The following is a 13004-nucleotide window of genomic DNA, read 5'->3' as shown; positions in this document are numbered from 1 at the left end:
GCCGGGAATATTCAGTATATTGGATATTCTACCGGACAGAAAATCAGACTAGCATGCCTAATAATTTATTTCCCACATATTCCCGGCACACAGTTCTGTGAGAAATGGTTAGTTCTACGTGTACAGGTCATCTATATTAAAACAAACAAAGGTTATGAAAGTTCAACACTTAGTAAAAAATAAACAAGTAAAGATCGCAAATCTGTAATAAATTTAGTAGTAGTCTAGACATGACTTTTTTTTTAAATCTAAAAAGTAAAACACTATGAAACACAAACACTACAATTCCAAATTTAAATTTCATTGATTATCAAAGCATTTTGATATATTTACCATTAATTGAATGTCACTGTTTTATTGATCTCATAGATCTTCATGGTATCTTTTGCGGTTATTTGTGTAGTATTCAACCTTTGTGCTGATCTTGATGCCCCAGCTATGGTTTTGGATCCAACAACTGTAAGCAGTATCATAATAAGTTTGTTTTAAATGATAATTTACTGGTTAAAATACTGTAGTTATTAGCTATTCTCTATGATATAATTCATTTAAAAAAAAACAACTATTTTATTTATTTCATTCTTGAAAAATGTTGGAATACCTCTCTTGGACACACGTGAACTTGTTTCAAAGCTTCAAATGTGAGATTGTCTACTACATTAAAATAGTTGACCAATGAAATAGTTGACTTGAGTCTTTGGCAAGAGATTAAGATGTTACTATTGTATTTTTAAATTTAGGGTGAAACATATCCACATCGAATGACAAATCTGCAGTTCATTCTTTCTTGGATTCAGTCCATATACACAAACAGTAGACCTGGCGTAAAGACAATAGATGGAAAGTCTTGTCCTCTTGTATTACTGATAGGTACACATTTAAATGGCCTTAAAGGAAATGAAGCAAAAAGGAAGCGTACGGTAAAATGAAAGTTTAACAATAAAGAAACTATTCAGTAAACTAATTTGTTATTGATATTTTTCAAAAACAACATGAAGAATGTTCACTGTAAATGTTTACTACAATTTTAACAGCCACGTTTTTGTATTTTGAGATTAGCAAATGTTAGTGGCATTGTTATTTTGATTCATTATTTTTTTTATTACCTCCGCCAAGGAGGTTATGTTTTCACCCCTGTATGTTTGTGTGTGTGTGTGTTTGTGTGTGTGTGTGTTTGTGTGTCTGTGAACAGCCTGGAGGCCACAGTTTTTATCCGATTCTCACCAAATTTGGCCACAATGATCTATGCCCCAAAAGCTCGGATGAGTTCAAATTTGAGGGGAAAAGGTCATAGGTCAAGGTCACAACTAACAAAAAACTATTTTACTGCCTAGAGACCACAGTTTTTATCCGATTCTCACCAAACTTAGCCACAATGATCAATGACTCATCATATAATTGTGGTTAAATTTTGAAGGGTCAGGGTCAAAGATCAAGGTCCACAAAAAAAAAAAGAAATAAAAAAAAAATAATAACAAAAAAAAAAACCTCAGTGGGACTTGAATCAGCGATCTTAACTGTGAGAGGCTGGATACATAACCATTACACCAAACTCTCATCCACAACTTTTTAGTGTGCAGTTAGCCTATTTACACTTAGAACTAATAAAAAAAAATTTAAAAAAAATATATATATTTTTATATGTAGGGGAATTTTACAGTAGGCGGAGGTTTGTACTCTCGGAGTACCCTCTAGTTATTTATTTTTTTGGTTGTAAGTAAAAAACACATAAGATTTTGTAGATGTAAGATTGTGGTAATTGTACAAATTTTGGAAATAATGTTATATTATATATGTGCCTGTGATGTTTATATACATATATAATATATATAAACACAGCAGGCAAAGAACATTAATTCTACACCGCTCGGTGATATACTGAAATTTAATTAATTAAATTGAAACGATAAAGATGAGGAAATCTGTGAGAATGAGAAAAAGTCGCCCCAACCAAATATATATATATCATGCTGTTCCACCATACCACGTCGAGAGTGTTAAAAAGTCGCCATCCAATCAAATTTGAACAATACCATGAAAGCCCCAGTGGTCTAATGGTTAAGACATCTGCATATCAAGCAGAAGGTTCCGGGTTCGAATCTCAGTTGTGACGACTTTTTTCTCATTCTCACAGATTTCCTCATCTTTATCGTTTCAAATTAATTACCGGTAATTAACTTTCAGTATATCACCGGGCAGTTTAGCATTTATTCTGTGCCTGTGATGTTTATATATAATTAATCTGTTAAAACTTTATCACACACTCTGATAACAAAATATTAAAATATATAATTCACTTTATTACAGCTTGAAGAAATAAAGACAAGAATTTGGAAAGCCCTGAAAGGCAAATCATACAGGGCTATGGTGTGTTCAACTATCTTTACTATTGAAAACAATTTACCATTTGCACAGAGCAATGCTTCTAACATCATTAAAAAAATACTGGATTTGTCAAAGAAAATGATCCGCACTTGGCCAATAAAATGGCTGCAAGTCCAGCAGGAAATACAAAGCTTGAAACAGAAGTCCATATATTTACCAATTTCTCAGGTAGAAACAAAAATGTTTTGAAAATAATATTTATTCCAATTAGGTTAGGTTAAAAATTGTTTTCCATAGAGGCGAATCCAGGGGTGTCCATGAGGTCTATAATACGCCTTGTTCCTAACTATGCTTTCCTCAATTTGACACCTTTTTTTAGAGGTAATAAAATCTAGGCTACTATTTGTTATTGTGTAATAAACGAGTACTGCTATTACTGCTTTGGGTATCTGTTAAAGCCAGAGAGTTGATATAGCCGAATGCTACCAGCCAATGGGTTTTTGGTTGAATTTAACTCTTTTAAAAAAAATTTCACTAGGCATAAAACATTTTTTAGGCCTAGTAGTTTATTTTTCTATGGAAGTGATAACTTTATTAAAACTACAAAATGACCTATTCATGTTTTTGAGGGACAATAGCAGGTAATATAATACTAGGATAAAGAAAATTTGGTGAAATTATTCTTATTATTTTTGTAAGTATTAATAAACCATGAATAGTGCAATATTAAACTCAACAAACTTTAGAATTATAACTTTAGATTATCATTAAGATTTTAATCAATTTACTTATTTTAGATCTTTGATTTATTAAACAACTGTAATGTAACACAAAACCAAAATGTTCTGCTTGAGTATTTACATGACATTGGTGAGATTCTCTACTACCCAGATGATGAGGCACTAAGAGATATAATAGTTATAGATTTGATGCGACTAGTTGATATGTCTAAAACAGTCATCACTGTTATAGATCCAGAGCTTCAGGTTAGCAAACAAATTAAAAAACACTGCATTGAACATTTCACTGGCTTTAATTCAGTCAGATGTGAACTCGTCACAAAGACGAGTTAAGCTATCGCGCAATGCATCGTAATTGCACATGCTATATAATTATTAAGCTTTGGTGTATAGTGTACTGTACTACAATAGCCGTAGACTCTACAGTCAATCAAAAAGGCAATTTTGAAAAGGCAATGAGGTTTAGTCGTCATTAGACTATTAATATGTAGGTCAGTTGTTCTATCAAGAACAACTTTCACAAGTATTATTAATTTGGTACCAATTATCTTTGATTGAAGATGAAGTTTTCATTTTTTTTAAACATAATAGGAACCAGATATGAGTGACGCTTGGGATAAACTGGAAGAGGGAATTTTAAAAGGTGAATTGTTGGAAAAGCTGTTGAAAGATTTTAGTGAATCTGTGACTTTGAAGGACTTTGTGTCTCTCATGCAAAAGTTTGGTTTAATGTGTGAACGAAAAAGTACAAAGGTATTGATAATAAACAAGAATTGCTCTGTTAAAATTCACCTTCATCATTTTTTATTTATTTTCCAAAAAATCTATATACTTGTCTCTACTTCTTTTTTTTTAAACAGAATGATGAACGCATTTTCTACGTTCTTGCATGTTTGAAACCAGAAGCCAAAGAACTGCCACAAAGAAAGCATGCAATTTCGCTTTTTCATGATTTTGGTAGCTATCTTCCAGACGATCTATTTCAACGTGTTGCAACTAAATTCATTGAGGAATTCCAAATGGAAGATTATCCACCCACCCTGAACTATGAGTGTGTTGAATTGAATACTGATGCTGATCACCTTGTCATTCTATATGTGGCTACCATTAAGCATTGTCGTATGTTACAGGTAAATTTTATAATTGGTACTTGATATAGTGACAGAAGCTTAGGACTAAAATAAACCTCAAGATTTAAAAGAAGCACTGAACTAAAAGATGCAATGCCATAGGTTATTAGTCTATCCTACAAATTATTTTACATTTACAAGTGTATCTTGTCATTTGATTGGTTTATTACATATTACGGCTGGTTTTTCTCCAATTAAATTGTTAAAAGGTACTAATCAACATACTAAAAAATGAACATATCAAAAAACTTTTTTTAGTAAAAGGGCCACCTTTTAGAATGACAAACTTTGACTTGACTCGAGATTCGCTATATACTGTACATACTACATACAGTGTAGCATAGGTGAAATTACAGGACCCGCCTTTTATTCCAATTTTTAACATGATGTCATCAAAATAAAACATGTAGATAGCAATTTCGGAAGAAAATTGTCTGAGCAATATACATATTACCATGTTGAAAAGATTCGAATACGTAGAATATAGATGCACGCTCTTTTAAATGTGATGAACTATGACCCAAAAGATGAAAATTCGACCTTTTTAAGTTTTTACATGAATTCGTATCTGCAATTCAATAACTTCCAGAAAACGTTTCACTTTTCATTCTGAGGAGCTATAAGTGATTGAAATTTACTGCAAAAATATAAGTGACCCACATTAATCAAATATTTTTGTTTACCTTATGATATCATCAAAATTAAAATATTTGTAACTCATGCGAAAGTCAATTTATTGACCTAGACAATATCAAAATCTGGAGGGAAATGGAAAATGGATAAGTGGAGATGTGCTCTATTAAATGTGATGACCTATTACGAAAGATACAAAAATCCTAAATTTTATATTCGCGTGGCCATACGATGACGTCACAATGTCCGGTTAGCCCTATTAAATGTATAAATAATAACAATTCATATAAAACTACAGATATTAAAAAAAACAGAAAAATTCAAAAAAATATAATGTACAGAGAGTGTACAAACATTTATATTATTAAACGCTGTGTATGATTGATCATAATTATTATTAACTTGTGTCATTATACTCGAAAATGCGTTGTGGGACGAATGTTAGTTACAAAATCCAAGAGATAACTGCATGAATTCATATCTATAACGTATCTGCTTGCATATTAAATTACAAAAATTGGGGGTCACTATTGACCCTGAGGAGCTATAATAGATTCAAAATAGGCATGATTTTTACAATATTTTTGTAACCTTTTCAACTAAAACGCACTCAAATTGTCCAATTCAACGTGTTCGTATGGCATGATTTAAAGTTTAAATGGCCTCATTTAAAAAAAAAATTACTAGCAAAGGCTGGAAAATCATAATTCAAGAGAAACAACTATGATTTTCCTATTCCACATCCTACGCATAACAAATTTTTGCCATGCACAAAATGCCATGAATCGCGTTTTTATTGCCACTTAAAAGTGGCAATAAAAAATGACTTTTAGTTTTTATTCTATGATCACACAAGACACAAAAATGAAGGAATGAAAGAAGAATAATACGGAAAAAAAAAAGATGATCCAATACAATAACAAGGAGTTCTCCACATATTGCAGATAACTAATTAATCATACAAAACTATCATCCACAAGGTTGTTCTATTTTTTTTTTCTTCAGACAACAATAATCAGGACAACAAGCTTTGTTACTCCTCCTCCAGAAAAAAGAAGAAAAGAAGAAAACATCATGCCACTACCTGAAGTCTGTCAGAAGGTAGGATAGTAGATACAAAACTCATAACAAACAACATACATACTGTAGGTCTAAATAACATATATTTAAAACAATTTAACACTTTATTTTTTAGGTGCTTTGTTTCCTTCAAAAAGAGTTGAAAGTGTTCAGCCAGAGTGGAGCACGTGGTCTTAAAGCAAAGATGTACATCCCTTGTGCTTGTGAAAACAACATTAAAAATGCTCATATGCATGTTATTCACAAGTTTGACAAAGATTTACCTTGTAAAGTTCGTAAAATGGAAGTGAAACTTTACCGTGAATTGTTTGGCGAAGACATCTTATCAAAAAGTAAATGTATTTCTTGTTTTTTATCAAAAATAAAATGTAGATAATGTACATACTGTAGTTGCAAATAAATGTTGGGTTTTATTTTGGGTTGAAATGATGTAGATATTCAAATAGTAATAATGGGAAGGTTGCAATTAATCCGTACATTTGAAATGTTAAACAATAATAATAATAATTTAATTTGCGAATTATTGTATAATTGCAATAGTATTATGGTACAATTTTGTTCAACAAGTAATATCTATTTTATTTTTTTAGCTGATACTCCACAGGCTGAAGAAGAAGGTAAATTAGTTTTTAAGAGAGATTTTATGGTATTTTAAACAGCATGGGTCAGATTTATCAAACTTGCTTAAAGCCCCCTTCCCTACGTTTTTTAGATCTAATTTAAGATCACAAACTATATTTAATGTAAAAATAATACTATATGGTCCTATTGCGATAACTTTTTTCGTCTTTAAACGGTTAAAAATGTGAAAAATAAGTCGATTCTAATAATTATAGCGGCCCGCTATAAATCCCAAAATGCATTGCGCGCGGATTGATATTTTTGTTTTTCACCTGTAATTCGCCCACTTTTCGATCGATCGTGAGGCCAAAACAAATGGAAGACTCCTAACTTTTCAGCGAAAATACCGGGTTTTCCCCAAATAGTATCAACGGAGTCTGGCAAAAATAGAAAGACAATTAATGCAGCAACTATACAACGTCAGGCTAGGTATATAGCTAGCGTACGATGTTCGTACATTACTGATGTTTACCAGCTAGGCCTACAAAACTAAGCCTAGCTAGGCTAGGCCTAAGACCGCCACGAGAGGTCGATCGCCGCGAGCTACTTAGGTAGTGCATTTTTTCTCACTTTTTATCATAATTTACCATAAAACGTACATTTAAGACAAGGAATGACATGGTTTAATGTTTTTAAAGTGATATATATGTATTATTTTCCAAAAAACGTCCAAAATTGCAGGGAAGGGGTCTTTAACAAAAAAAACATCTTAACTTAAATCCTAAATCCTTGATTTTGCCTAAGTCTGATTTATTAATGTATCTAAGCAAAAATATTTGCTTAATTTTGTCTTAAAATCTAAGATAAAGATGAAAAATGTTGTCTTATCTCATTTCTGCAACAGAAACATAACATGACATTCCTTTTTGAAGTTGGTTACTTAGTTCCTTCATTCAAATTAAATAAGGGGTCACAAATATTTTTGAAAACAGATTTTAATACGTAATAACTGCCTAATTGAGTTGTTAGCCCTGACCTCCTACTTCTTCCGGTCAAAGTTCAATAACATTTTATGCATTTACGCCCTCTACGGCGAAATAAGCAACTAGCTTTTACCAACGTTATAACACTTGACCTACTTAATATTTTTAATATATTTTGGTATGGATCAATGACCCTTGACTTTATCATTTGCCACCCTAGTTCCGCGAATGTTTTTGCATCTACGCCCTCCACGGCGAATAAGAAACTGGCTTTTACGAAGGTTATAACACTTGACCTACTTAATTTTTTCAAAGTTGAACTATAACAGCCAAAGTGCAACCCCCATATTTTTGTAAATTTACATTGAGGCAAACAAAGTTTGACCACTGCTTTTTTTAATTGGCCTAAATTCCCGGTCTGGCGTTTGTCAATGATGTACGATGGATAAATTGAATAAAAGTAGGTGTCTTATAAAAAAAAAAATAGAGCAGTTAATTTTTTAAATCATGAAATATTCTCACCATCCAACTCATAAACATTATTATTGTATAATATTTTTCCTATTTAGTTTCTCATTGTGTTTGATTAACCTTAATCATTAAAGGACAACTTGACTAAGGACAGTATTTTGACAACGTATTAGGGATTTCAGAACAATCGCGAGATTAAGGATATTGCTGCACGTGCTCGCCGTACAGTCGTCGCCGTAAATTGCTGAGACATCACAGGTGCATCGCAAAATCTACTTAAGAGTCCAGATAAGCAAAAGAAACAATTAAAAAAAAATCAACATTTATATTTTTTACGATCTATTTACAAAGTGTGTTTTCAAGAAATTTTTGTGATTTGCCAGAAAACTCAAGACGTAAATTTTGCGATGCACCTGTGACGTCACAGAAATTTATGGTGACGGCTGTAAGGCGAGCGCATGCGGCGCTATCCTTAATCTCGCGATGGTTCTGAAATCATGTACATCCCTAATACGTTGTTAAAATATGGTCCTCTGTCAAGTTGTCCTTTAATATGTAATAAATCTATTATAATCACTGAGTTAAAGCAAGACAACATACAGTATTTTTAAAGTAAGTTAAAGTCTGGCACATGTATGTTTTTGCAGGCCTGGTGTTTGTCATCTTTCAAGAAAGGGTTTAAAAGCATCATTTAACAGATAAATGATGCTTTTAAACCCTTTCTTTAAGGGTCTAAAATTTGATACAAATAGAGGAAAGTGGATTAACTGTGATGACGTCATTAAGAATTAGCGAGTTTGGTACACATTTTAAATAAAGTGGATCTGCCTTTGTTTTTGTGTGCGTTAAAATGGATATTTATATTCTCTCTAGAGAGTAGAGTAGGTAGTTTTAAAAAATGGTATTTTGATTAACAACTTTCTGCTATTTTTCTTATATTTTTCAAATTTATTACAAATCTATTTATATAAAATCAGAAACCATAGCAATTTATATTTACTTTGTTGTAGAAATATCACTGCACTTCTATGAATTGTTAACAACAGTATCTGAATGGTGTGACAAACAAGTCGGAGGAAATCTAAACAAGATGAAAATGGTAATCAGCAAGTTCAAGACTAGGCCCAATTGTGAGATTACACTCGTCAATATCCAGAAAGTGAATACGACCTATGATCTGATTAGCTTGCTTGTCACTCCTGGAATTATCAAACCAACAGACATACGTGTTCTCATTGAAGTTATTAAATTATGTGCGATGGGTGGTGTTGAAAGCATGATTAAGCCAGAGTGGAATTTACCAAAATTTGAAAATGTTCCAATCACAAGCTTTTCAGATCATTGTAGAAAACTATTACAATTCGGTTGCACAGTAAGTGATGAAAACTTGACTACCATTGGACATTTGTATGGCATTAATGGAGAAAGTGATCCATATTCATTAATTCTAAAATTAGAAATGAAAGGTTATCTGACAGAAGGAGACAAGATGAATGAATTCATTGAGAAACTTAGAGAAAAGAAAATGATTAATGAAGTTAATGCACTGACGAGTTTAGATAATTGATATTATTTCCATTCCCTCACACAAACCAACAGTGGTGTTGGTAGTCTATTTCGTGCCTTGATTACCTGGACAAACCAACAAAATAGCCCATCTCCCCGAAGAGAGAAAAACATTTTGAACAGAAAAAAAAACATACATAACCATAAAAATGGTTACGGATAATGGTATAGTCCGTTTAACAGCTTACACACCAACCTAACATCGTCAACATTTCTTTTCGTAACGCTGTTGTGTGTGTATGGCTACAAGAGACAAATTGAAGAATTCCTGGAATTCCTGAGTTGAACTATACTAAGAAACTATAAGTGTCGTAAACTGTCATCATGCTAGTGAAATGCATGAATTAGTACAGGCTTTGCTATTAGTGATTCGTTAAAAATCGATATTTTAGGGTGTTACCTAAAATAGAAAATAAGAGATACTCTATTCTAGGCTATAAAAAGACTAACTAGAATAGAAACCAATACGTTGAGATACGTTATTCTAGCGTTACACTTGGATAGAATTAGAACTTACAGAGTTAGGGAATTTTAGGTCAAAAAAATGCCAATCTGTGAAATAATTATTAACAAATGTTTTTCAATGGATTCATGTTCTAATGCATCCCAAGTCATCCCAAAAAATTCCTCCATGAATTTTGAGCTGGGGAAAGGGGGTAATTTTGAGGTCAAAGGTCATTTGGTGTCAAATTAGAGATACGCCTGTTATTGTTTTAATAACGTTGTGAATTTTAAATGTACCTCATTTTATTTAGTATCAAATGATAGCTTATTAAATTATCTTTATTTTGATATATAGTTATGCAGGTATATATTGGGTTATAGTATGAATTTTGGTCAATTAATACTAATTTATAAGCATTTTTTCCAAAAAAACTAAAAAATTTTATAATTTACAAAAAAATAAAATTTTAAGGTAGCGCTCCATTGTAACGAAACTTCTCTAAAAATATCTCTCCAATATAATGATCTCGTGTAAAAAAATTTGAATCATTTGATAGTTGATTGTGGACATGGGTGTAGATTTTAGTTATTGAGACTAAAACTGAGAAATATCATGTTTATCATATACTCTGTACTGCTTATAGTGTAAACAAAATGGCAACTATTTTAATACAATATGCTATATTGTATTGAGTTAAAATTGAGTCAAAGTGTTCACAATGTATATGTTGATATTGGTTCTAATAGAACATTTTTTGTAAAATTGACCGGAAACCCCATTTTCAGTAATTTTGACCTTTGACCTTTTTATGCCATATCTAAGTAACGGCAGGTCGGAGAGAATTAAAACTAGGAGCAAATTGTTCCCAAGCTATATATTTATATTCAGTTTAACAGAAGATCTTGCTTGAAAATGATCAAAAGTGTGGTTATTAACCTTTGACCTCTTTTCGCCATATCTAAGTAACGGCAGGTCGGAGAGAATTCAAACTAGAAGCAAATTGTTCCCAAAATATATATTTATATTCGGTTTAACAGAAGATCTTGCTTGAAAATGATCGGAAGTGTGGTTATTGACCTTTGACCTCTTTTCGCTATATCTAAGTAACGGCAGGTCGGAGAGAATTAAAACTAGGAGCAAATTGTTCCCAAGCTATATATTTATATTCAGTTTAACAGAAGATCTTGCTTGAAAATGTTTGGAAGTGTGGTTATTGACCTTTGACCTCTTTTCGCCATATCTAAGTAATGGCAGGTTGGAGAGAATTAAAACCAGGAGCAAATTGTTCCCAATATATATATTTATATTCAGTTTAACAGAAGTTCTTGCTTGAAGACATTTGACAAGTTTATTTATTCTATTATTATAATAATATAAATTGATAAATAGTTGTCGTAACTGAGTGTACTATACTAATCCTATACAGTACAATGTCTTTCAGAAAAAAATTGATAGGCAATAGTGAAGCAGAATAGTCAGAAGTTATTGGACAACATAATACAGTACAATAATACAGATTTATTGAGTACTTTTTCCCACATGGTCCAATGCAAGGGACCCACAGTTCGATCTATATATTTCTGATTCAAGGCCAATTTATAGGCCATAGAATACAAAAGGTTCATTTGGGTAAATCGATTTTTTCCCATATATGGTCGAATCCATATTATAAGTTGTTTCATCCAGGTATCCATGTATCTCCAATAAAGGACAAGTATGGCCATGTAGAGAATCCAGAGGTTACCCCTGGTTCATTTTGGCAAATCCATATGGGTTCCTTAAGGATTGGAGTTGCACAGATAGGCTGGAACCCACAGTTTTACCCGATATATTTCTAATACAGGGCCTTATGTATCCAAATGCATTGATCCGATACAGGGGCCAAATGTAGAACTGAACATAATCATAATAAAAATATCCTGGATTTATATAGCTCCTAATGTTGTGAAACCACTAAGCGCTGTACACAAACTAATACGATTCCAACCATGCCAAAAAAAAACCCAAACCGAAGTAACCCAAACCGGATCGGATTTGACCCTCAGTCTAATTGAACCTTGGTCAGCACCAGTTGTGTCTCGGCCATCCTGGACTCGGGCGCCTCCTGCCATACTTAAACTAGATCTAAAACAATCTAGGTGGCATGGAAAAGGAGATTAAATGCTTTATTAAACAATATATCTTTAAAAATATGTCTTAAGAAGCCTCTTAAAAAGAGCCACCGACTGTGCATCTTTAATGCAGTTTGGAAGAGAATTCCAAAGCATAGGAGCTGCATAAGATAATGCACAGTGACCATATGAGATGGTCTTCACTTTAGCATGAACAAGACGATTCTGAGAATTGGAACGAAGACTGCGACAAGAGGATTGTGGAGAAGAGATTTATATGTGAGCTGCAATATCTTGAAATTGACACACTCCTTCACAGGAAGCCAGTGCAGTTCATGCAAGATAGGTGTTATGTGGTCTCTACGCTTAGACGGGCAGCACTATTTTGTAACCTCTTGAACTTCCTAAGCAGGGTCTTGGGCAGTGCAACATTAATACTGTTACAGTATTCCAGACATGATTATATAAAGGCAGAAGTCGTGTAGTTGTTTCCCTATCCAGAAATCTATGAATTAGACCAATCTTAATCCCAACCATAGCAGAACGATGGAATTGATGTCCATCTGCAAGTGGGAATCCATTTACAATCCCCAAGAACTTCTGGGAATTTCTTAAGATCTAATACAAAAGATGGTTGCAATGGCAGAGATTTTCGGAATCGTGATGTAATATGGATAAGCATACAGTAGAGAACCATGGAAGTGTCTAAATAGATGACCTGCTGTTGGTTCATTTTAGGCAAATCCATATGGATTCCTTAAGGATCGAGAGTGCACAGGCAGCTTTATTCCATGAACCAACAGTGTCACCCATTATATTTCCAATATGGGGCTTTATGAAGCCCTGGTCACATAGTGAACCCAGAAGGGATCCATGGCGGACCGGTTCTTGGGTTAATTTGGGTAAATCCATAAATGTTCCTTAAGGATCGAGGGTGCACAGACACATTTATTCCATGG

The 13004-nt window shown here is 32.9% G+C and overlaps 1 protein-coding gene across 1 annotated transcript in view; it reads left to right on the top strand.

Moving 5' to 3' along the window:
• Nucleotides 1-9490, top strand: part of LOC144838366 (uncharacterized) — a 29362-nt gene extending 19872 nt beyond the window's left edge. The window contains exons 7-16 of the mRNA XM_078693704.1: nucleotides 370-459; nucleotides 741-920; nucleotides 2308-2553; nucleotides 3123-3311; nucleotides 3657-3818; nucleotides 3926-4195; nucleotides 5834-5929; nucleotides 6024-6240; nucleotides 6499-6525; nucleotides 8934-9490. Of these exons, the coding sequence (XP_078549830.1) occupies nucleotides 370-459; nucleotides 741-920; nucleotides 2308-2553; nucleotides 3123-3311; nucleotides 3657-3818; nucleotides 3926-4195; nucleotides 5834-5929; nucleotides 6024-6240; nucleotides 6499-6525; nucleotides 8934-9490 (2034 nt within the window). The remainder of the gene's footprint in view (nucleotides 1-369; nucleotides 460-740; nucleotides 921-2307; nucleotides 2554-3122; nucleotides 3312-3656; nucleotides 3819-3925; nucleotides 4196-5833; nucleotides 5930-6023; nucleotides 6241-6498; nucleotides 6526-8933) is intronic.
• Nucleotides 9491-13004: the final 3514 nt, after the last annotated feature.

This window comes from Antedon bifida, chromosome 3 (assembly GCF_963402885.1).
Source record: "Antedon bifida chromosome 3, ecAntBifi1.1, whole genome shotgun sequence".
In the NCBI taxonomy this organism is placed as follows: Eukaryota; Metazoa; Echinodermata; class Crinoidea; order Comatulida; family Antedonidae; genus Antedon; species Antedon bifida.
The sequence above is the reverse complement of the archived record's forward strand: the minus strand, read 5'-3'. Positions and strand labels throughout refer to the sequence as shown.